The 24,399-nt window shown below is 41.0% G+C and overlaps 1 protein-coding gene across 9 annotated transcripts in view; it reads left to right on the top strand.

The window, feature by feature from the left end:
• The window catches only part of AFAP1 (actin filament associated protein 1), a 281,865-nt gene that overhangs the window by 182,062 nt on the left and 75,404 nt on the right, over window positions 1-24,399 (top strand). For all 9 annotated transcript variants that reach the window (XM_033950011.1, XM_033950004.1, XM_033949992.1 and 6 more), the window contains 2 exons: window positions 2,574-2,753; window positions 18,969-19,061. In XM_033950011.1, coding sequence (XP_033805902.1) covers window positions 2,574-2,753; window positions 18,969-19,061 — 273 coding nt within the window. The remainder of the gene's footprint in view (window positions 1-2,573; window positions 2,754-18,968; window positions 19,062-24,399) is intronic.

Below are 24,399 nucleotides of genomic sequence, written 5' to 3'. Positions count from 1 at the left end.
CCTCCATGCAAATGTTGATTTTAGAAAGCTGCAGTTGACACATGGAGAGCCACACCACACAGAGTCCTCACCTAGAATATTGCACTCAGTTCTGGTCTCCTTATCTCAAAAAAGATTTAGCGGCACTAGAAAAGGTTCAAAGAAGAGCGACCAAGATGATAAAGGGGATGGAACTCCTCTCATATGAGGAAAGACTAAAGAAGTTAGAGATCTTCAGCTTGGAAAAGAGACGGCTGAGGGGAGATATAATTGAAGTCTACAAAATCCTGAGTGGTGTAGAATGGGTAAAAGAGGATCGATTTTTTACTGAATCAAGATGTACAAAGACTACAGGACACTTGAAGTTACAGAGTAATACTTTTAAAATCAATAGGAGGAAATATTTTTTCACTCAGAGAATAGTTAAGCTCTGGAATGCAATGCCAGAGGATGTGGTAAGAGCAATTAATGTTGCTGCTTTCAAAAAAGATTTGGACAAATTCCTGGAGGAAAAGTCCATAGTCTGCTGTTGAGATGGACATTGGAAAAGCCACTGCTTGCTCTGGATCTGTGGCATGGACTGCTGCTACTATTTGGGTTTTTGCCAGGTACTTGTGACTAGGATTGGCTTCCATGGAAACGGTATACTGGGCTAGATGGACCATTGGTCTGACCCAGTAAGGCTATTCTTATGTTCTTATGAGATTTCAAGGAGATATAATGAGGGTATGGTTTGGATGGGGGCTTCCATAGGACAAAAATCTACAGATGTATTCTCCATTTTACAAAGGGAATACAAATTTACATAGAAACATGATGGCAGATAAAGGCCAAATGGCCCATCTAATCTGCCCATCCTTAGTAACCATTATCTCTTCCTCTCTCTTAAGAGATTCCACCTGCCTATCCCCTTCTTGAATTCAGACATAGGGCTCCTTTTACTAAGTCGCACTAATGGTTTAACGTGCGTAATACCGCGCGCTAAACCGCTGGCTGCACTAGCCGCTAACGTCTCCCTTGAGTAGGCGTTAATTTTTAAGCAAGTGCGGGGGTTAACGCGTGATGAAAAGTCGCGTGCATTAACCCCGCTAGTGCAGCTTAGTAAAAGGAGCCCATAGTCTCTGTCTCTACTACTTCATTTAGGACTCTGCTCCAAACATCTACCATCCTTTCTGTAAAAAATTATTGCCTTAGATTACACCTGGGACTATCACCTCTTAACTTCATCCTATGCCCTCTCATTCCAGAGCTTCCTTTCCAAATGAGACTCGACTCATGCGCATTTACGCCATGTAGGTTTTTAAACGTCTTTCTCATATCTCTCCTCTCCCTCTTTTCGTCTAAAGTATACAGTACATATTGAGATCTTTAAGTCTGTCGTCCCCATATGCCTTATGATGAAGACCACGCACCATTTTAGTTGCCTTCTTCTGGAACGACTCCATCCTTTTTATATCTTTTTGAAGTTGTGGCCTCCATAATTGTACACAATATTTTAAATGAGGTCTCACCAGAGTCTTATTCAAGGGCATCAATACCTCCTTTTTCCTACTGGCCATACCTCTTGCTATGCATCCTAGCACCCTTCTAGCTTTCACCATCACCTTTTCAACCTGTTTGGCCACCTTAAGATAATCACATACAATCACACCCAAGTCCATCTCTTCTGGGTAAAAATTTTCCCAACAGGTTTTACACCAGTTCAGAGGAATGTACCAATTTTTAAAATACTCATTTTGGCCAGAACTTTACATAAGGCAATAAGGAGCCTTTTGCTAAGCTGCAGTACGCACTAATACATGCTTACCTCAGGTGAAAATGTACTACCGTGGAATACGCTCAAGCATCCTGTGGTGATTTCAGGATTGTTGCATACTTCCCATGTAACTAAGAAAATAGAGGGGTTTTTTTTTAGCATTGGGGGCAGAGTAAATGTGTTCTGTACTAATTGGTTAGCACAGCTACATTGGCATGTTCTAATAGGTGTTGGTAAACGCTCACTGCCACATGCTAATGGTGAAATTAGCTCAATGCCATTAAGATGACGAATGGGGCCATTTTACGGTTCTGCATAAAGCGGCCTCAGTGTGCGGGAAAGCCCCTTGCTGGGGCTACTACATACCGCAGGCCACTTTTTAGCAGCGAGTTAAAGAGCCCCTAAGAGAGGAAATCTCCACAATTTCTTCTTTATTCCTGCCTCCAAAATGAAGAAATGTAAAAATTGCAGCCTCACTCCTTAATTAGATAGCTACATCTGGAAGAGTGTCTTGTGGAAATTGTGAAATTGCCACTTCCGCCCAGAACCTGATGGGCTTGTGCTGTCCGTGTTTCAACGTCTACATTTGTAAAATGACTGCTCCTAAAGACAAGGCCGCATGCACTCCTACAGGTATTTTAATTTAGGCTGTGCATTGGTAGACCCTTTTCTCAAATGCTGCTGGAACTGAGCATGTCCTTGCCTGGATGTCTCAATTACTGTCGCTACATTTTATGTAAAATGGGCCTTCATATGTGATCTGAGGAATGTGATATTCATGAATTTGAAAATAAGCCATACCTATTAGTGGTGCTTGTGTTTTTTTGTCCTTTTACAGTGCTATAAAAGTTCCAAGGATCAACAACCTCAAATGGAACTTGCTCTAAATGGCTGTGGTGTTACGTACATTCCCAAAGACAGTAAAAAGAAGAAACATGAGCTGAAAATTGCCCACCAAGGAACAGATGCACTGGTGCTTGCAGTACAGAGCAAAGAACAAGCAGAACAATGGTTAAAGGTATGAGCAACTCCTCTGCAAACTGTTTTGTTGACTGCCATAAAATGGTGAAGGGACTGGAGGAGCTGTCATACAGTGAGAGATTGGAGAAACTGGGATTGAAAAGAGGATACTGAGAGGGGATATGATCGAAACATTCAAGATAATGAAGGGAATAGACTTAGTAGATAAAGACAGGTTGCTCACCCTCTCCAAGGTAGAGAGAACGAGAGGGCACTCTAAAGTTAAAAGGGGATAGATTCTGTACAAACATGAGGAAGTTCTTCTTCACCCAGAGAGTGGTAGAAAACTGAAACGCTCTTCCGGAGGTTGTTATAGGAGAAAGCACCCTCTAGGGATTCAAGACAAAGTTAGACAAGTTCCTGCTGAACCAGAACGTACGCAGGTAAGGCTAGACTCAGGGCACTGGTCTTTGACCTAAGGGCCGCCGCGTGAGCGGACTTCTGGGCATGATGGACCACTGGTCTGACCCAGCAGCGGCAATTCTTATGTTCTTATGTTCTCTATGATCGTAAACCTCTAAGGCAGGAGATTTTTAACTCAGTCCTTGACACACCAAGCCAGTTTGGTTTTCAAGGGATCCACAATGAAAACACATGACATAAATTTGTACACACGGCCCCCGTTATATGCAAATCTGTCTCATGCATATTTATTATGGGTATCCTGGAAATCTGACTGGCTGAATGTGTTTTGAGGACTGGGTGGAGAAGTCCTGATTGTAGAGACAGTGAAATATGTTCTGTGCCTTGGAGCAGATGTAACTGTGTGCTGTAGATTTGGGGGGAAGCAATTTTATTAAGGTACACATTATATTGCCTTTATATATAATATGTCTATATTGTGCCTGCAGCTCTCTGCCTTTACAGCCTAGGCGCCTTGTTATAAAATTGCCCTATATACACACAGAAGGGGAAAGGCTGATATAGATTCAAATTCCATTTAATACGTTCTTGGTACCTAAAATTGAAATGCAAATACTGAGCATAGATTTGATAGTTACCAGAGCTGTTCAGGTCCAAAATAGCCTTGATTCATGATCTAATCACACAGCAGTATTTGGCTCTTTTTGGGCATACCAGAGTTGTGGCTCAATGCCAATGACTCAGTTATTTGAATACAAATAAGCTTTGGGGTATTCAATATTTTCATGTGTTCAGCTAAATGTAAGGGGTGGGAGGGGGATTTGATTATTCATGATGATCTGGCAGCTTCTGGTATACAGCTTCCTTGGGTGAGTAGTGAGGCTTATTAATATGAATAATTTGGCTATGTTTTTCTTTCATGGGGTAACTAAGGACAACATTTTGATTATGCCTGAATCATTAAAAAATAATCTCAGATGTCTGTTCTGTATTTGGCAATATTATTTTAATGAGGGATTTTAGGCTCTCATTAAATAATGCAGCTATTTCAATTAGCAGTTTAATATTACTAAGTTTTAGACAATGTGTTGGATTTCCAGTCCATAGAATCTGGATTTGGTTTTGTTTTTTTTGTGCATAATGGAGTAAGTTCTATATACGAGAGTAAATCAAAAAGTAAAGGCAAAATAGATTTAATGGCTATAATAGAAATAACTGTGAACAATTGAACATATCACTTTTCCACATAGTCCCCATGCAAGACGACGCATTTGTTGTATCATTCAACTAGCTTCTGCATTCCTGCAGAGAAGTTTTTCAGCTGCTCCTGAAGCCAGGTGAGCACCACTTCCTTTACTTCATCATGCGTTGTCTTTTGCTTTCCAGGTTGCAATGATGCACCTATGTCTTGTCAGCAATGACAATTCTATCCAGTATACTTGGATCTTCTTCACACCATCTCAGGAACTGGGACACAACCTCCACACACAGTTGTTTGTGCAATAAGTTATACAGTAAGATGTTTGGGAAACCATCAGGCACAGACTTTCCTGTATCCTAAGTCATCATGCATTATGGCAAATGCAGATCTATAGCTAATACCCAAATTTGCAGCCAATTGAGACACCATTATCCGTCGGTTGTCTCTAATCAAGGCATCCGCCCTTTCAATGTGCTCTTTTGTGCACAATATTGATGGGTTGTCAGAACGACTTTCATCAGATACACCTATTTTCCCCACTTTAAACCTTTTTATCCACTTATAAACCTTTCGTTGATTCTTGGTGCTATGTTCATACTGAGTCAATATCCAACAGTGAATTTCCACAGGTTTCACTCCCTCTGCCCAAAGAAAGTGCACTACTACACGTTCTTCAGTGGTGCAATCTTGCAATGGAGCGTCCATGTTTCTGACCTTGTAGCTGCCACACGACTAAAGGCCAAGTACTGTATTATGTGTGGAAGAACTATCCAACAGACAATGTACAAGTACATAAGTCGCATTTCGCTAGTTCTATTCCAGACCCTGGACCCTGGGGAGTGGTCCCTGACCTAGAGAGAATTCGAAAACATTGTACGGCAATAGGGATGCCCAACATTTGATCTGATGGTTTTTCAGTTGAAGATATGAACCCGGAAGCACAGGCATGGATGCCTTAGTACAACAGTGGCCTGAGATTGGGCTGCTGTAAGTGTTTCCCCATTGGCTCATGATAGCAGGGTCATTCAAAGAATAGCAGCCCACTTGGATTTTGTGATTCTTCTTGTCCCAGACTGACCGAGATGGCCTTGATATGCGGATCTATATACTTGTCCTGGAAGATCCAGAATACTTTGTTCTTATGGCTTGGCTCTTGAGCGCTCATCGCTAAAGCATAAAGGCTATTCAGAGGTAGTTATTGCAACCCTTTTTCAATCAAGAAACCGGTGACGGTTTCTGCCTATACTAAGGCTTGGAAGAGCTTCCAAGGCTGATGTAACAGCAAGAAAGTGGAACATGGTCTGGGTGATGAGAGAAGGAGAAATGATGGAAGTGGCAGTATAGGTGGTGGTAAAGATGCATCCTGGGAGGGGTAAAGAGTGTGCTTTGTATAGTTTGATTATGTACTTGAAATTCTTCCCCACCTCTCCCCGGTCCGTGGAAAAATTGTCTTGCAAGAAATTGGTCCCTGGTCCAAAACAGGCTTTGGATCACTGGCTTAGATACATCCCATTAGTTCAAGGTCTCTGCTCATATTGCACTGGAAAGAAAGATTAGATTCTTACCTCAATAATCTTCTTTCCTATAAATAGGAGCAGAGATCCTGAAGGCTCCCTTTCAAATGTTACTGTTGCCTGCTTCCTGTTTTTGAAGATTACTGTGATAGACTGAACTGTCTGCCTCAGACAAGTATGTATTAACAGCTGTCACAGAATACTGAGGCTTCTGAAGTCTAAGAGCCTATCTAGAGTTAGTATGAAATTCCTTAACTGTTAGTGCAGTTTGCACTTAGGTAGAAACATGATGGCAGATAAAGGCCAAATGGCCCATCCAGTCTGCCCACCCGCAGTAGCCATTATTTCTTCCTCTCTATAAGAGATCCCACATTCCTATCCCATGCTTTCTTGAATTCAGACACAGTCTGTTTCCACCACCTCTTCCGGAAGACTGTTCCACGCATCTACCACCCTTTCTGTAAAAAAGTATTTCCTTAGATTATTCCGGAGCCTATCACCTCTTAATTTCATCCTATGTCCTCTCATTACAGAGCTTCCTTTCAAATTAAAGAGACTCGACTCGTGCATTTACACCACATAGGTATTTCAACGTCACTATCATATCTCCCCTCTCCAGCCTTTCCTCCAAAGTAAACATATTGAGATCTTTAAGTCTGTCCCCATATGCCTTATGACGAAGACCACACACCATTTTAGTAGCCTTCATTTGAACCAAAGCCATCTTTTTTTATATCTTTTTGAAGGTGCAGATCTCCAGAATTATACACAATATCCTAAATGAGTTTTCACCAGAGTCTTATACAGGGGCATCAATATCTCCTTTTTGCTACTGGCCATTGATTTGGGACAAACTTAGGGTCTGCAGCACAACCCTCTGGAAGGAGAGGTGGAGCCATGCATGGAAACTCATGGTTTCAGGGTGGCTCTCGTAGCCATTAGTTCGGGATCTCTGCTTTCATTTATAGGAAAGAAGATTATGCTTCTCCCTCCGTATTCGCGGTTTCTGCACTTGCAATTTTGATTATTCACGTTTTTTAGCTTGCTGGCTTCTCCCCCCAAATTATATTATCCATAAGTGCAGATAAAAAATTTGGCACGTTTTTCCAAGCACTGATTCCCAGCGTGCACAGAGAAAATCGCTGTTTCCCAGCACTTTCTTCACCGTGTTTTGCCTCTCCTTCAGGAACAGTCTAGGTCTCCCACCATGTTATTTGCGGTTTCACCATATTCACGATGGTTTTTAATAGAAAACTGCGAATAACATATGAAAAAGTTATTTGCGGCTCTGTTAATCCCCTATCACCGCGAATACAGAGGGAGAAGTGTATTGAGATAAGAACTTAATTTTTCTTTTTAGCAGATGCTATAGATGGCCAGTTGAAATAAAATTAAGATTTTTGACTAGTCTTGTCAATGATGAGGTGTCTGTTATCTCTCATACAATCCACCAAAATAGAATAAACTTCAGTCACCACTCACAGGTCTACAGCAATTCATGAAACGCTTTGCAAAATTGTTCAATGCAAGAGTGCTCTGCTTGTATCTCTCTCTCTATAATTAAGTGCACACTCTAAAGCTCTATTTCATGTCACTCAGATTTTTATTTTATTTTTTTCAATTATGAACGAATGTAGCCATTGGATTGAATTTTTTTCTCCCCACCTCTAGAGTAGTAAAGTTTTGATTCCTAACAAGATTTGATAATTGAGGCCTTCTAGCCTCTGCTCTTCCCTCAGCATTTCAGTAGGACCCCCCACTAGAGTAAAAGACTTTGCTAAATATGTGTGATATGATGAGGACTCCAATCAGCATGTCTCTGCACATAGTACTACGTGATTTTTCACCTGATCACTTCCCTCTATTCATTCTGAAACTCTCATTACTGGGAAATCGAGCCAAAGCTAACTGACTGTACAGCATGAGCAAACGATGAAAGTACGGTACATGCCATTGAGCAAGGGTAAAGAGTCAGACAAGAGACTAAAATAAATGTTCTCAGAAATTAAGTAATGGAATTTCTTTATAAAATAAAACAGAGAGTGATTTTAGAGAAGTTACTCAGTTTTGATTTTTAATGGTGGTTTTAATGGAAAGGGCCCTTATACAGCAGCTTGACCTCGAATGGTAGTACCATGAAACTGCTGCTAAGGGTCACTTGGCACCATTTTGAACCTGGTGCCAGAAGGGCAGAAGCAACAGGGTATTACTTCTGTCCCAGAATGCCCTAGACTACCAGGAATTTGAAGAATATTCCCATGGGGGTGTCTTGGGAGAGAGGGGAAGCACAGCTTAGCACCAGCCTCTTTTAGCATGTCACCCAACAGCAATCCTGTCAATTTTGCTGGCATTATGTGATTTACATAATAATGAGGTGCTCTGCATGCATTTGTATGCTTTTCATTTCATTATTATGTTTTCTTTGGTAACATAAACCAGTGTTTCTCAAGTCAGTCCTGGTGTACCTCCTTGCCAGTCAGGTTTTCAGGATATCCACAATGAATAGGCATGAGATTGGTTTGCATACTTTGCCTCCAATGTATGCAAATGTTTTCCATGCATATTCATTGTAGATATCCTGAAAACCAGACTGGCAAGGGAGTACACCAGGACTGACTTGAGAAACACTGTCCCAATTTAATGTATCATGATAACGTCTGTCATTGCTGTTATTCTCAGTAAGGTCCAAATAACCTTAGTTATTTCCCTACACAACTTCTGACTCTAAATCCCCATCATTATCCCCAGCAGTCACACACTATCTCTTAACCGCCCTTATCATACTCAACACTTGTTCAGTTCTCTACATCCCAATAGTCCGTCTCTGTGTTCCCATCCATTTTCCATTTGCAGCAGTCTCTCTCTTGCTTAACATCTCCCTCTCTGGAACAAGTTCTCTCTCTCTCAGCACCTTCCATCCCTGAGTCCCTCCTCCCTCAAGCAAACCTTCATTCTTTTTCTAACCTCTCCCCTGGTTCAAGCACTCTTTTGCTCTTTATCTTAATACACTTCCTTCTTGGAGCAAGTTCTTCCTCTTTCACCACCTCCCACCTTCCTTTTCTGACCCAAAGTAGTTTAATTTTGGCTGTGCAAGTAGCAGACAGCTCATTTTTGCCATGGCTGGGTACATAAGAATTGCCATACTGGGACAGACTGAAGGTCCATCAAACCCGTCATCCTGTATCTAACAGTGGCCAAACCAGGTCCCAAGTACTCAGCTAGATCCCAAGTAGCAAAACAGATTTTATGCTGCTTATCCTAGGAATAAGCAGTGGATTTCCCAAAGCTATCTCAGTAGTAGAAACATGACGGCAGATAAAGGCCAAATGGCTCATCTAGTCTGCCCATTCGCAGTAACCATTATCTCTTTCTCTCTCTGAGAGATCCCACGTGCCTATCCCAGGCCCTCTTGAAATCAGACATAGTCTTTGTCTCCACCACCTCTTCCGGGGACAATTCCATGCATCTATCACCCTTTCTATAAAAAAGTATTTCCTTAGATTACTCCTGAGCCTATCACCTCTCAACTTCATCCTATGCCCTCTCATTGCAGAGTTTCCTTTCAAATGAAAGAGACTCGACTCATGCACATTTATATTAAGAACATAAGAACTGCCATCTCCGGATCAGACCCATGGTCCATCGAGTCCGGCGATCCACACACGCGGAGGCCCAGTCAGGTATACACCTGATGTAGTTTTAATCACCCATATCCCTCTATGCCTCTCGTAAGGAGATGTGCATCTAATTTGCCTTTGAATCCTAGCACAGTGGATTCCTTAATAACCTCCTTTGGGAGAGCATTCCAGGCGTCCACCACTCGCTGCGTGAAGCAGAACTTCCTGACATTTGTCCTGGACTTGTCCCCCCTTAGCTTCAAACCATGTCCTCTTGTCCGTGTCACGTTGGACAATGTAAATAATTTGTTTTTCTGCTCTATTTTATCGATGTCTTTCAGTATTTTGAACGTCTCTATCATGTCCCCTCGCAGCCTCCTCTTCTCAAGGGAGAACAGTCCCAGTTTCTTGAGTCGTTCCTCATATTCCAAGTTCTCCATACCTCTTATTAGCTTCGTTGCACGTCTCTGCACCCTCTCTCCACCCTCGTAGGTATTTAAACGTCTCTATCATATCTCTCCTCGCCCGCCTTTCCTCCAAAGTATACAGATTGAGATCTTTAAGTCTGTCCCCATACGCCTTATCATAAAGACCACACACCATTTTAGTAGCATTCCTCTGGACCAACTCCATCCTTTTTATATCTTTTTGAAGGTGCGGCCTCCAGAATTGTACACAATATTCTAAATGAGGTCTCACCAGAGTCTTATACATAGGCATCAATACCTCCTTTTTTTTACTGGCATACATTATATTACATTAGTGATTTTTATTCCGCCATTACCTTGCAGTTCAAGGCGGATTACAGAAGAGGATTTCTGGACATGTCCAGAGGTGTTACAGAGTAGAGCGGGTTGCTTCAAAGGACTGAAATGTTTTATATGATGTTAGTTAGTCTTCATGGATTTCTTGAATAGCAGAGTTTTTATTTATTTTCTGAAAGTTTTGTAGTCTGAGGTCACGATTAGTAGATTGGAGAGCTGGTGGTCTAGTTTTGTTGCTTGTGTGGCTAGAAGGCCATCATACAGTTTTTTCCGTTTGATGTCTCTGATTGGAGGGCATGTGAATGGTGTCTGGGTTCTCCTGTGTCTGTTTGTGGTAGTTTGGATTAGGCGGTTGTTCAAGTAGGCTGGGCTGTCACCATTTATGTATTTAAAAAATAGACCTCTCCCTATGTAACCTAGCATCCTTCTAGCTTCCACCATCACCTTTTCAACCTGTTTGGCAACCTTAAGATCATCACATACAATCACACCCAAGTCCTGCTCTTCCATTGTGCACATAAGTTCTTCACCTCCTGGTGCACATAAGTTCTTCACCATCTGGTTTTTGCAGCTCAAATGCATGACCTTGCATTTCTTAGCATTAAATTTTAGCTACCAAATTTCAGACCATTCTTCAAGCTTCGCCAGGTCTTTCTTCATGTTATTCACACCATCCGGCATGTCTACTCTATTGCAGATTTTGGTATCATCCGCAAAGAGGCAAATCTTACCTGACAACCCTTCAGCAAAATCATATAAAAAATGTTAAAAAGAACAGGTCCAAGAACAGAACCTTGAGGCACACCACTGGTAACATCCCTTTCCTCAGAGTGATCTCCATTGATCACTACCCTCTGTCGCCTTCCACTCAGCCAGTTCCTGACCCAGCCCATCACTTTGCGACCCATCCCAAGGGCACTCAGTTTATTTATTAAACGTCTGTGTGGAACACTGCCAAAGGCTTTGCTAAAATCTAAATCTAGTGCACATCCTCTATCCAATTCTCTGGTCACCCAATCAAAGGAATTTATCAGATATGTCTGACAAGACCTACTTCTAGTGAATCCATGTTGCCTCCGGTCCTGTAATCCAGATTCCAGAAACTTGACCATTCTCTGTTTTAAAAGCATTTCCATTAATTTGCTTACCACAGAAATCAGATTTACCAGCCTGTAATTCCCTACTTCTTCCTTACTTCTCTTTTAGGAAAGTAGCCAAACCTTTTTTAAACCCTGCTAAGCTAACTGATTTCACAACATTCTCCAGCAAAAAAATTCCAGCGTTTAATTATATGTTGTATGAAGAAATATTTTCTCTGATTGTTTTACATCTACTACTCAGTAGCTTCATTTCATGCCCCCTAGTCCTAGTATTTTTGGAAAGAATAAACAAGTGATTCACATCTACCCTTTCCACTCCACTCAGTATTTTATAGACCTCTATCATATCATCCCTGAGCTGTTTCTTCTCCAAATTGAAGAGTCCAGGCTACTAAACCTGTCCACTCCTCTTCGCTCATGTGAGCCTGCTGATGTTGACACCGCTGCTTTCTTACATTCGCTTGTGTGGTCTCATGCGGCCACATGCGGCCCACTAGGTACTATTTTGAGCCCCTTGGTATGTTTATCATAATCACAAAAGTAAAATAAAACAGTTTCTTGATCATATGTCTCTTTAGCTATAAATTACAATATTATTATTAAGACTTAGCTAAAATGAAAGATTTATAAACTATAAAGAGTTTATAAATTGTCATTTCTTTAATAAGACATTAACGATTTTTTCTGAGGCCCTCCAAGTACCTACAAATCCAAAATGTGGCCCTGCATAGGGTTTGAGACCACTGGTATAGGTGATATTTGGAGGGATGAGGTGGCAGTGGCTTTCCCCATGTGCTTTTCTGTGTCATCCCAGAAAAGGAAGTGGCATCACTTTGGCTCAAGTGAACTGTAAAATGGGGATGAGGGAGCTTACGAAAGGTATTGCAGAGGATGAGCAAAGCTCCATCTCTATTGCCGGAACTCATTGTGTGTGTGTTATAAATTTTATAGCCTTATCTAGAACAATTATCATTCAGAGTGGTTTATGGTGCCACTGTGATTCCTCTTTCAAAAGGGAAGCACACCAATAAAAGGAAGGAACTGCTGATGGCAGCATTAGGAATATATGAATGCCATTTGCTGAATCCCTGTAGCCGATGCTGGTGGTGAAGGGGAAGGGAGAGGGGAAGGGATAAATGATTCCCCTACAGAGCTGGTTTTAGACATACTATACAGTGATGGCTCTTATGTGGTGGAACTCCCTTCTGAAGGAATTAACACTAGAAAGGACACTGGAAAATTCAAGAAAGGGATAATGCAACATAGAAAGGGAGTAGCAACTTAGAAAAAAAAAATTAGTAGTAACTTCCCACTAAAATATTTACCCAGAATGTTGAGAATATGATAAATAAATAAGTTCAGATCTAGAATTACCAGATGTGTTCAAATCTAGGATACATAATGCACGATACTGGTATTTCACAAATAAGTAAGTAGATTTTAGAATGAACATAGTACACAATACTAGTAGTAAGTGTGATGAGTAAATTGTGGTATAAATACATAGAATGGATATATATATAAAGTAAATATAGTATTTTCTGGTGTATATATAGTGTGAAGATAGTATATAAATACTATGGGGCTCATAATCGAAAGGGAAATACATCTAAAAACTGGCCTAAATCGGCACTTGGACGATCAGTAACACAAGTCGTCCAAGTGCTGATAATCGAACCGGGTTTTAGACATATCTAAAAATGACTTAGGCCTTTACAGTGCTGCTATACCCCCAGAGCTAAAAGGGGCATTTCAGGAGGAATGTCGAGGGCGGGATTTGGGCGGGCCGTGGGTCATCCTAGACTTAGTCATACTGCATGTATAACCGAAAGTTTTACAACACTGCCCAGACCGAACTTGGACGTTATGACTTAGGCCATCTAAAACCAGGTCTAGGCCACAGAAGGTATCCAAAGTGACCAGATAAGCACTGCAGACACAAAGTACAGACCCGTACACACTGCCCCAGTGATCACTGACCCCCCACTTCCATAAAAATCATAACAACTTTACATATCTGCCTCTAGAGCATCAGCACCTGGCAGCCTGGCATAGGAAAGCCTCGTAGAACTGCACAGAGGTGGCTTAAGTGGTCTTGGGGGTGGGTTAGTGAACTATGGAGAGGAGGACCCAGGCCCATAAGACACTCTAATCACTGAATTCATGGTGAAACATGTGCATCCCCCCAAAAAAAAAAACCCCCAAACCCTTTTGTACTGCCATATAAGTGGCACCTGCAGCCATAAGGGCTATTGGGGGTGGTAGATAGATGGGTCTTATAGGATGTTTTGGGGGGCTCACCATGACCTATAAGGGAGTTGTAGGGAGATGTTTATATGGCATCATTTTTGTAAAGTTCACAGCAGTGCCTAGTAAAGTACCCCACTACTCTGGTGTCATGTCTGGGTGTCCAGTTCATCACTTTTCTGGCCCCTCCCATGCCCAAAAGGTCTTTTTCTTGGCATTTTTGACTTGGATGAATTTTTGGATGAAAATGGGGTATAAAGATGGATGACTTAGCGGTCTGGACGATGAGACGGCTGGATGTACAGATAGATGATTTTTTGAAAAAAAAAAATGTTGGATGTATTTTTCGAAAATGGACCTTTTACCATGTCCGACTTTGGGCGATTAGCAACTTAGGCCCAAAACAGACCTAGGTGTTTCTTTTGATTATGCCCCTCCATGTATTTACTGTTTGTAAATGCCGTATTGAAAACCATCACAGAAACACTCTAAATCTGTATTGTAACACTGCTACAGATTCTCTTGTATGGAAACTATCACAGGAACTGTACCATCAATACAAAAGCCCATGTAACTCCTTCACAGAAGCTCAGGTATTGTAACACCATTTGCAGAAGCTCATGTATTTAACACGCTTACAGAAGCAATATAAACTGCTCTGAATTGACTCCCCAATCATTAGTAGTGGTATAGAAGTTTTCAGTAAACAATAAACTATACTATACAGGTCTTATATCCTGCAATTTTTCTTCAAGGATTCAGTGCTGCTAACAAAAGACTTTGTACAGCGTTTAATAGGAACAATGCCTTAAGCACAAGAGATCGATAGAGCCATCTATACAGACCACAGTCATATATAAGGAAAATAGATGTCTTAAACATCTTTCAGAAGCCAAAGTTTGAGATCTGTTGTATATATGTTGGGAGTTTATTCCAACTTAATGCAGCTTGGAATTCGAAGGTTGACTTGAACATTTGTTTTCGGTGGACTTGTTGAGGGGATGGAAAAAGAATCTTGAACTGTAGTGTTGATTTTGAGTTGAGGAAGGAGGGTGTGGCCTTCATGTTTGTGGTGAGCCTGTAGGATTTTTCACCATGTATGGCTTTTTAGGGCCTAGGGTAAAAATTTGTTAGAGGGCCCCAGAGCTTGCCATCAGACTGTTCTGCCTTTCCAAGTTTCCAAGTTTATTAGTTTTTAATATCCCGAACATCAAGCAAATGTCTGGCCGGTTAACAATATTTTGTAAAGGCTAAAAATTTATAAAACGAAGTGAACGTAAATGACATAGACTAGACAAATTAGAAGGTGAGGGTAATAGGGGAAGGAGGGGAGAAGTTACATAATTTAGATAAGAAGGAGAAAGTGGGGAAGGGATAGACCGAGAGGGATAAGGTAGCATTGTCGAAGCAAATACTTACTCGCGGTAAGAGGCAGAAAAAGAGAAATAAAAAAAAAAAAAGGGGAAAACAAGAGAGATGAAAAGGGATGATCTAAGTTCAATCGAAAGCGTCTTGAAATAAGAAGGTCTTTAAGCCAGTCTTGAATTTGATTAAATTTTGTTCGTCACGTAGGTATTGTGGAAGAGAGTTCCATAATGTGGGTGCAGTTACTGCAAAGTTGGTTTTTCGGGTGTAATAGAATTCTTTTAGAGATGGAATGAAAAGGAGTTTTTGGTCAGTGGATCTTAACGTGCGAGGGGAACATTGTGGGATTAGTAGTTTATCAAGGAATAGTGGTTGATAGAAGAGTTTAATTTTAAAGGAAAGTAAGATGATTTTGTAGGTGATGCGGTGGGTGATAGGGAGCCAATGAGCCTCTTTAAGAAGAGGAGTAACATGTTCGAATTTATCTTTTTTGTATATTAGTTTTATTGCAGTATTTTGTATTAATTGTAGTCGTCATAGTTCTTTTTGAGGGAGTCCGTTAAGAAGGGAGTTACAGTAGTCTAAGTGGGAAATGACTAGGGAATGAATCAAAATGTTGATTGAGTCAGTATCTAAGATAGGACATAGTGATCGAATAATACGAAGTTTAAAGAAGCAGATCTTTACGACCAAACTTATGTGGTCGTGAAAAGAAAGCTCTCTATCGAAGATAACACCAAGGAGTTTTATTTTGGTTTCCATTTGTAGTGGTAGAGATTTGATTGAGATTGTTCCTAATAATGATTCAGATGTTTTGATTGGAAGAAGGAGCCCGCAAGATTTATCAATATTAAGTGAGAGTTTGTTTAAGTATAACCAGTCACTTATGATGTTCAATTTATTGTTTATTTCTTTTATGTCTAAGATGTTAGTAGTGTTGATTGGGTGAAGGAGTTGTATGTCGTCGGCATAGGCGTAGATTGTAAATCCTATAGATTGCGCCAAAGTAAGAAGAGGAGATAGAAATATGTTGAAGAGTAAAGGAGATAAGATTGAACCTTGTGGGATTCCGAATGTTTGTGGTATGGTTGAGGCAGTTTCATTTTTTGCTTGAACTTTGGAGCAGCGTTCGTGAAAATAGGATATGAACCAAGAAAGAGCACAACCTGTAATACCGCAGTCTTTTAGTCTGGAGAGAAGAAGAGAATGATCGATAGTGTCAAAGACTGCAGACAGGTCGAGAGAGATTAGAATAGTAGATTTTTGGTGGTCATGATAGTATTGTATGGTTGAGATAAGACCTAGTAAAGATAGTTCTGTGGAGTGTGAGGAGCGAAAGCCAGTTTGGCATGGATGAAGAGCGTGAGTTTTGTCAAAGAATTCTGTTAATTGTGAATGAATAATTTTTTCCGTAAGTTTAGAGATTAAAGGTAGATTGGCTATAGGGCGATAGTTTTTAGGTAAGGTAGGATCTGTGTTGTATTGTTTGAGTTTTGGAAAGACGAGAGTTGTTTTCCAAGCAATAGGGACCGAGCTGTCGGAAAGAGATTTGGAGATCATTTCCCAAAGATATGGGCCGAAGAAAGAGTAGAATTTTTTAAGGAGGAATGCTTTCCAAAAGGTTATTAGAGGAGTTAAGAGAGTGTAAGATGAGAAATAGATGTGATAATGAGGGCATTTTGAAGTTAGCAAAGGAGCTGAAGGGTAGTTGAGTCAAGTCGACAGAAGTTTGAGCAGAAAGGGTAGGTAATGAAGGTCCTAAGAGTGATCTTATATCTTTGATTTTTGTGTCAAAGAATTGTGAAAGTTCCGCTGCGGATGGTAAAGTTGAGATAGGTGGGTTTTTTTTTTTTTTTTTTTTGGGAATATTTTGAAAGCGACTGTGCAAGACTGAAGAGAGTAGAAGAATTGCGGGTAGATGAGATGAGCTTAGAATAATAATCTTTTTTAGTTTGTTGGATGGTTTTTTTATAAGAGGCTTTTTCTTTGAACAGAATGAGATAATTGTTAAGGCGTGTCTTACGCCATTTATTTTCGGCAGACTGAAGTTGTCGTCGGAGAAGGGCTAGTTTTTCGTTGTACCAGGGGTGATGTTTTTTGGAGGATTGATTAGAGGTGGTTTTTTTTTTCAGATTTGGGTGCCAGGGAATCTAGTAAGGATGTTGTGGAAGTTTCCCAGAGAGGGAATTGTTCAATGACTGAGAGGGAAGAAAAATCTTTAAGATTTAAGTCAAAGGAGGACTGAATAGCCGGAAGCGTTATTTTATTAATGTCGCGGGTGATAGGGATATTAGTTGTTTGTTGTAGTTTTGGACAGGCTTTGGGGCCTTTTATGTCCAGTGAATCCAAGGCAAGGGCCCTGTATACACCTCCCTAACCTTGGCCCTGATCTCCTGAAACCCTTTGGTGTTAACTTGGTTACTGTCTAATCTAGTTTCTACTTTTGGTCTTCAGCAACCATTTTGCTTTGGCTGCTCAATTTCCCCCACTTCAGCAATAAATACATCAGCCCTCTCACTCCTTTGCATGCACATGAGGCTTGTGCTGATGCTTGTAACAAAGAGAATAAAACTGGAAATATCAAAGGGTAAAATAAGATAAAAGCCGTGGAAAAGATGTGATGCATGTGGTGGCCTGTGTGCAATAGATAATCCCAAAGGAGTGAGAGGGTTATCACTATTACTCTTTGTGTAGACATTCATCCCTCAGGCACTTGTAAATCTAATAGCCAGGCACTCATACAGCTCAGCACTTATCATTTACACACCCCAAACCTTGGGTATTACAGTGGCAGAGACAAGGGACTCTCACAACCCAATAAAACTGGTAGGATGATTGCAAATTGCTAGTTTCCTTAAATTAAAGTATTTTATATAGGTGCAGCAGTTGTAGATGTGTTTTCCATTATGGATATGATACACTACTGCCCCCATGAGGCAGGAGGAATGATTGCTCTACTGCATTGCTTATAGTCAAAAAGCAGAGTTCAGCAATAGTTCTTAGTGAAGATTTTTTTTGCTATTAGGGCACTTTTCCTAGGTGCTCTCAAGATAAAAGAAGTTACTTGATGCAAAGCAGATTGTTAATATTACAAATAAGAAAATCTTTGTAAACATTTAATAAATTATTTACGGTTCTTCTCTTTAAGGGTGTGTATGAATAGGCACAGTGACAATTGTAGGCCTGCTTGTAGGCATTCCTGGGGAGAGCAGGGATGGAGTTGAGATAAGCCTGTATGTTTAATAAAATAAGCAAGTAGACTTTAGAGCAGGTGTAAGAGTGTGTGTCAGAAAAGCACAGAGGCGCCCAAGCATTATAAAATAGACTTGCAATAGGTGTCTTTTTGGATTCTCACGTAGTTGCCCTGTTACATAATCAGGCCCTGAGAATGCAGACATCACCTCTCAGTGCTTCTGCTTGCTTAACTGCTTTGGATGTGTACAGTAATCATCCATCCTCTGTGCCCACAGAATCAATCCCAGTTTGTTTATCCTATATATACTTTTTTGGCTAGATTGTAAAAGTTTGATATTTATTTTTAAGATTTTATATGGGTTACGTCCTAATTATTTGACAGATTTGATCATTGTATGTAAATCAACAAGAGATTTACGTTCCTCAGGAGAATTGTGGTTAGCAATATCATCTGTTAAAGATTGTAGATTATTCTCCTCTAGAAAGGAAATGATTCTGGGTAGAGCTGCAAAGTTATGGAATGTTTTGCCCATTGAAATTAGAAATCTGGACTATTGGATTATTTAGAAAGACAATAGAGACATGGTTATTTCAGAAGTACCTTGATTGATTAAGATTGATATTAATGGCATTGTAAATGAATACTATCTGTTGATGGCTTACTAGATGGCATATTAGATGTTATGTATTTTAACTTGTGAACTGCTTAGAACTTTGTGGTTATGCGGGAATTAAGCTCCAGGAAGCAGGGACTATACAGTGCTGCAAATGGTTGTGCTTAGAAATAACTAGAAAACTTTATATATATTTGGATATTAATGAAAATCTTGTTTGTTTGTTTTTTTAGGTGATAAAAGATGTTTGCAGCAGTTGTAATGGTGCTATAGATTCTGATGGACCATCATCTAGTTCACCAGTACCCAAGACAGAACTAGAAAAGGTAAATGATAAAGTATTTGAAGCAGTGTTATTAGATAAAAGACGTGAGTTACCTGTAAATTCACTATTCCTTGTTATCTTTCTGGGACCAAAATTTGGAGTGCCTTTCCAGCTGAGGGTGGTTTTTTTTTTTTTTTTTTTTTCAGAAGCTTACAGACATATGGGGCTGGATTCAGTATATGGTATTCAAAATTTGGTGCCTTTTGTAAAATTGTGCTTAGCACCAATCCTCACCCTTGCTTTAAACGCCAGCCTTAAAACCTGTAGTAAATTCTGATGCCCAAGTTAGGTGTGCAACCTTTTTAAGCACCCCTGATACGCCTTTGGCCGAACCCATTTTTGAGTTACACACTAGTAGAGATAGGTTCCATGTGGTATAGAATAGAGAGCAGCCAGATACTTGTGCAAATTTTTAAATATATTTTAAACGATTTTTGTTGAGTTTGACACAAAATAAATTTAAGCAGTGAAATGCAACAGTCAAGTAAAGTGCACACCATTGTTTAATAACAACAAAATTAACCCACCCCCCTACCTCCCCCCCCAGATGAACCCACCTAATTCTCAAAGGGTTTTATTTCTAATAACACCTTGAGTCCCTAAGGCCCTCCCCCCTATCTATTTCCTCTCCGGAAGGCCCACATTGTTTGAACCTCTGTCTTTACATGTGATTATAAAGCTTTATAAGGTATTCAAAATAGGGCTTCTGCCCCTTGAGGATAGCAATTGAAGCTATAGATTCCACACCCTTAAGAAATGCTGCCTGCACTTGTAAGACCCTCTTAACTTCCTTCGCTTCCTAACTAACTAACAAATGAATTGCATTCCTCCAGTGCCAATACCCTGGTGAAGACTCTTGTGTCCACGATTGCACACTACATTTTTGAGCCCAAAGGCTCAATTCTCCAAACATGAGTATTGCCCCTATCTTTCCCTCTGAAAGCTCCCGATTTATCTAATACTAGTTTTTCAATTGTTCCACTAATGTTGCACCTTATAGGAGCAGCTATCTAGTGGATGAAGCCACTTCCAAAATGCTTGGATTGCTGCACATTCCCAAAATGCATGTATAAAAGTATTCTCCACTGCTCTACATTTCCTGCAAATAGGTGAGGCCACTCCACCTGCTTTATAAAGTTGGACTTGAGTGTAATAGGCTCTGTATAGGATCCTAAAATAGCACTCTCTAAGATCTTCTTTGGCTATCAACCCTGGGAGGCCCTTTGTATTATTGAACATTTCCCAAGACCCCTAAGCTTTCCCTATATTATGTTCCCAATAGAGAATGACACGGGGGACAAATTTTTCACCGTCCCTGCAGGAACTCAATTTCCCCGTCCAGTCCCCATGAGTTTTGTCCCTGCCCCATTCCTGTAAGCTGTGCCTTAACCGCACAAGCCTCAAACACTTATGATTTTAAAGTGTTTGAGGCTTGTGCAGATGAGGACAGAGCATGCAGGAATGGGGCAGCGACAGGAAAAGAGCTTGCCACCCAGACATGGCAACAGAACAGTGGGGCACTGCCAGCTTGCATCTGATTGAACCTAAACCTCTGGGCACATAATGAAGGAGGAGGCTGCCAAAAAAAGAAGCAAGGCATGGGATATCTTTGGGAAATCCCTTCCAAGGGGGAGGAATGAAGAGGCTCTACTGCTATGGGACCGGGGGAGCTGCAGTACTATAGCCTGAGGCCAGCTCTAGAGACCTTCCAAGAACCTCTCACCCAGGACTTCTAGGCCAATAGCCTTCTGACTTCTAACCAGCTGCAGCTCGTATAGGTCCTGTGCTTAACGGTCCAAGAGCCACTAAATCAGAATATGAAAAATCAGCCATTTTCCAGCCATGGCAAAGTGACCTTAGAGTGTGGGATGCAAAGGCCCCTTTTTGCCACAGCCCCAAAGTTTCTCATCCATTAAAATTCAGGAAATGCTCCAAATTATATTTGGCACTAGGTTCTTTTCTGTATGAAAAAAAGGGGTCTATTTACCAGGGATCAGGCTGCAATAGTAAAGTAACAGTAGAAACTCTTATCAAAAAAATACTCAAGTAAAACAACTTTTTTTTTATTACAAAGTAAAAAGTATTGGAGAGACCACTGGCACCCTGTGCTTTAGGAGATCCAATGCTGCCATGTGTCAGTGACTTGTATCTGGAACAAGCCAACATATGTATTTGAAAAACAACTGGTGTGCTGCTGGCCCACAGTATCAATGGCAGTCTCTTCCACCACCCTCACCCCCTGGCACAGTATCACTGGCAGTCTCTTCCATCCCCCCCACCCCCAGGTACCTTTTTTAATTGTGCTTTATTGGCAGGAGCTTTCTGTGCTCCTGCCCTTCCCTCAGTAATCCGCTGCCTCCTGATGTCTTCTGGCAGCTGCAGAGCGGTGCAGAAGGCAGGCGTGAGGTTTTCGCTGCCTGCCTGGTCCTGCGCTGCTCTTGAATAGCTTCGCATCCCGCGAGAATTGATAGAAGCTATTCTGAGAGCAGTGCGGGACCAGGCAGGCCACGAAAAGCTCACGTCTGCCTTCTGCACTGCTCTGCAGCTGCCGGAAGACATCAGGATGCTGTGGTCTACGGAGGGAAGGTCAGGAGCACGGAAAGCTCCTGCCGATAAAGCGCAATTAAAAAAGGTACTGGGTGGGGGAGGGGGTATATTCGCTCCATAAGACGCATCCTTAATTCCATCCACTTTTTTGGGGAAAAAAGTGTGTCTTATGGAGTGAAAAATACAGTAACAGGAGAATAAGGGAAGAAATACAATTTATAATAGAAAAGTATAGGGGAAGGATAACAAATGAGGTATAGAGATGGTCTATATGCTTCATCTGGTAAGATTGATATTATAGATTATAAAAAAGCATCAAAAATAGAAAAGCTTTGAGATCTTTCTTAAACATATGTAGAGAAATCTGAAGTCTGAGGTTACTAGGAAAAGCTTTCCATAATTCTGGACCCTGAACAGAAAATATTGCATTACATATTGAATCAAGAAATATTTCTCTAATAGTAGGAATAACTAAGTGATTGTGATTGTGATTTAGGGATTTTAGAGTTTGAGATGGAGTGTAGGTTGTCAGTCCAACCAAACCATAGCATATGCCTTAGATCCCATGCTCAGCTCGTGTAATGTTGGTGAATAGATCCTGTGAAACCAGTAAATAATCATTCTGGGATTGCGTCGCATGCATTCTAGACAGATGGGTATAATCCCTATTTGTTGGATGAAGCACTCTCCAGACATCAAGAAGGCCCAATATAGAACACAGATTGGAAAGTCCACAAGAGTGATTAATCTTGTGTAAATTTTAATGAATGCCAAATAATATCAATAATAAGTTGTTAGCAGCCAATTATTTTAATGGACTTGTTAATTTGCATGCTCATTGTGGGCATGCAGTTCTGTGCACCATATATAGAATCCAGAAGATGGTGGGTAATTCTAAAGTTAGGCCCTGGGATGATACTCGCTAATTGCAAATTCTATAACAGCAATTGTGCATCCATTTATGCATTGAACTATGAGCATTTATGCTAGCACCTAACTATAGTAGGCATATAAATGTATTATTCTCTAACCTATGTGCTTAACTGACCTGCCCAAGTGCCTCCCAAGTCCACACCCCCTTGCAGTTGCATATTCTGAATTTTGCAAGCAAACACACATTTCATCATCTACCATCAGCAAGTCATTCTCTTTTTTTCGATTTAATTTCTGTCAGAGTTGAAAATCCAAGTTCACAAAGATAAGTAGACCCAAACAGTAACAAAACTTTGATTGCTTTGTTGCTCAAGTTAGGAGAACTACTGCATTAGTTTTCAAGGACCAATCAGGTCAAAGAATGATTCTTGTCTGGGAGGTTGTATTCTTATACAGATAGATGCTCATAACATTGATAGACTCTTGCATACGTGGTATACATATCAACTATTCTAAAGTATACTTATGAAGGGAATTTTTAAAAATGAAGTAAAATTCTGGAATCTCTCATGGCACACCTGGAATCTCTTTGGAGTACACCACCGTGCTGTGACCAGATTCCATTATAGAAAAGGCACTCAGGGGCTGATTCTATAAATCGCCTAAATCGGCCGGCGCCTAGAAAAAAGGCGTCAGCTGTGTGTCAATCACACTTAGGCGCCATTTACAGAATTGGCGCTATCTGTGTAAAAACTTAGGTGCCTGAAATGTTTGCCCTTGATAGTAAGAGTTGAATAATCTTGGAACTTGGTTTTAAAGACCTACATTTCAGGCGCCTAAGGTTTTGGAGAATTGCGCTTAGTGGCGCCCAAGTCACACTCCTTCCATAGAAACACCCACTTAGGGTTTAGACGCCGCTAAATACTTTGGGGCTCATAATCGAAACAGAAATACGTCTAAAAACCAGCCTAAATCGGCACCTGGACGATCAGTAACACAAGTTGTCCAAGTGCCGATAATCGAACCGGGTTTTAGATGTATCTAAAAACGACTTAAGCCTTCACAGTGCTGCAGTATGCCCAGAGCTAAAAGGGGCATTTCAGGAGGAGTGTCGAGGGCAGGATTTGGGTGGGCCATGGCCATCCTAGACTTAGTCGTACTGCATGTATAACCAAAAGTTTTACAACACTGCCTAGATGGAACTTGGATGTTGTGACTTAGGCCATCTAAAACCAGGTCTAAATTCACAGAAGGTATCCAAAGTGACCAGATAAGCACTGCAGACACAAAGTACAGACCCCTACACACTGCCCCAGTGATCACTGACCCCCCCCCCCACACTTCCATAAAAATCATAATAACAACTTTACATATCTGCCTCTAGAGCATCAGCACCTTGCAGCCTGGCATAGGAAAGCCTAGTAGAGCTGCACAGAGGTGGCTTAAGTGGTCTCGGGGCTGGGTTAGTGAACCATGGAGAGGAGGACCCAGGCCCATAAGCCACTCTAATCACTGCATTCATGGTGAAACATGTGCACCCCAAAAACCGCCCAAACCCCTTTTGTACTGCCATATAAGTGGCACAGCAGCCATAAGGGTTATTGGGGTGGTAGACAGGTAGGTCTAGTCAGTTCTGGGGGGCATTTGGGGGGGCTCCCATGGCCTATAAGGTGGTTGTGGTGAGATGTGTATGTGGCACCCTTTTTATGAAGTTCACAGCAGTACCCTGTAAGGTACCTCACTATTCTGATACAATGTTTAGGTGTCCAGTCCATCACTTTGCTGACCCCACTATGTCCAAAAGGTCTTTTTCTAGGCGTTTTATGACTTGGACAAATTTTTGGATGAAAATGGTGTATAAAGATGGCCAACTTAACGGTCTGGATGATCAGACGGTTGGACATACAGTTAGACGATTT

The sequence above is a fragment of the Geotrypetes seraphini genome, chromosome 1, assembly GCF_902459505.1.
Source record: "Geotrypetes seraphini chromosome 1, aGeoSer1.1, whole genome shotgun sequence".
Lineage (NCBI taxonomy): Eukaryota > Metazoa > Chordata > Amphibia > Gymnophiona > Dermophiidae > Geotrypetes > Geotrypetes seraphini.
The sequence above is the reverse complement of the archived record's forward strand: the minus strand, read 5'-3'. Positions and strand labels throughout refer to the sequence as shown.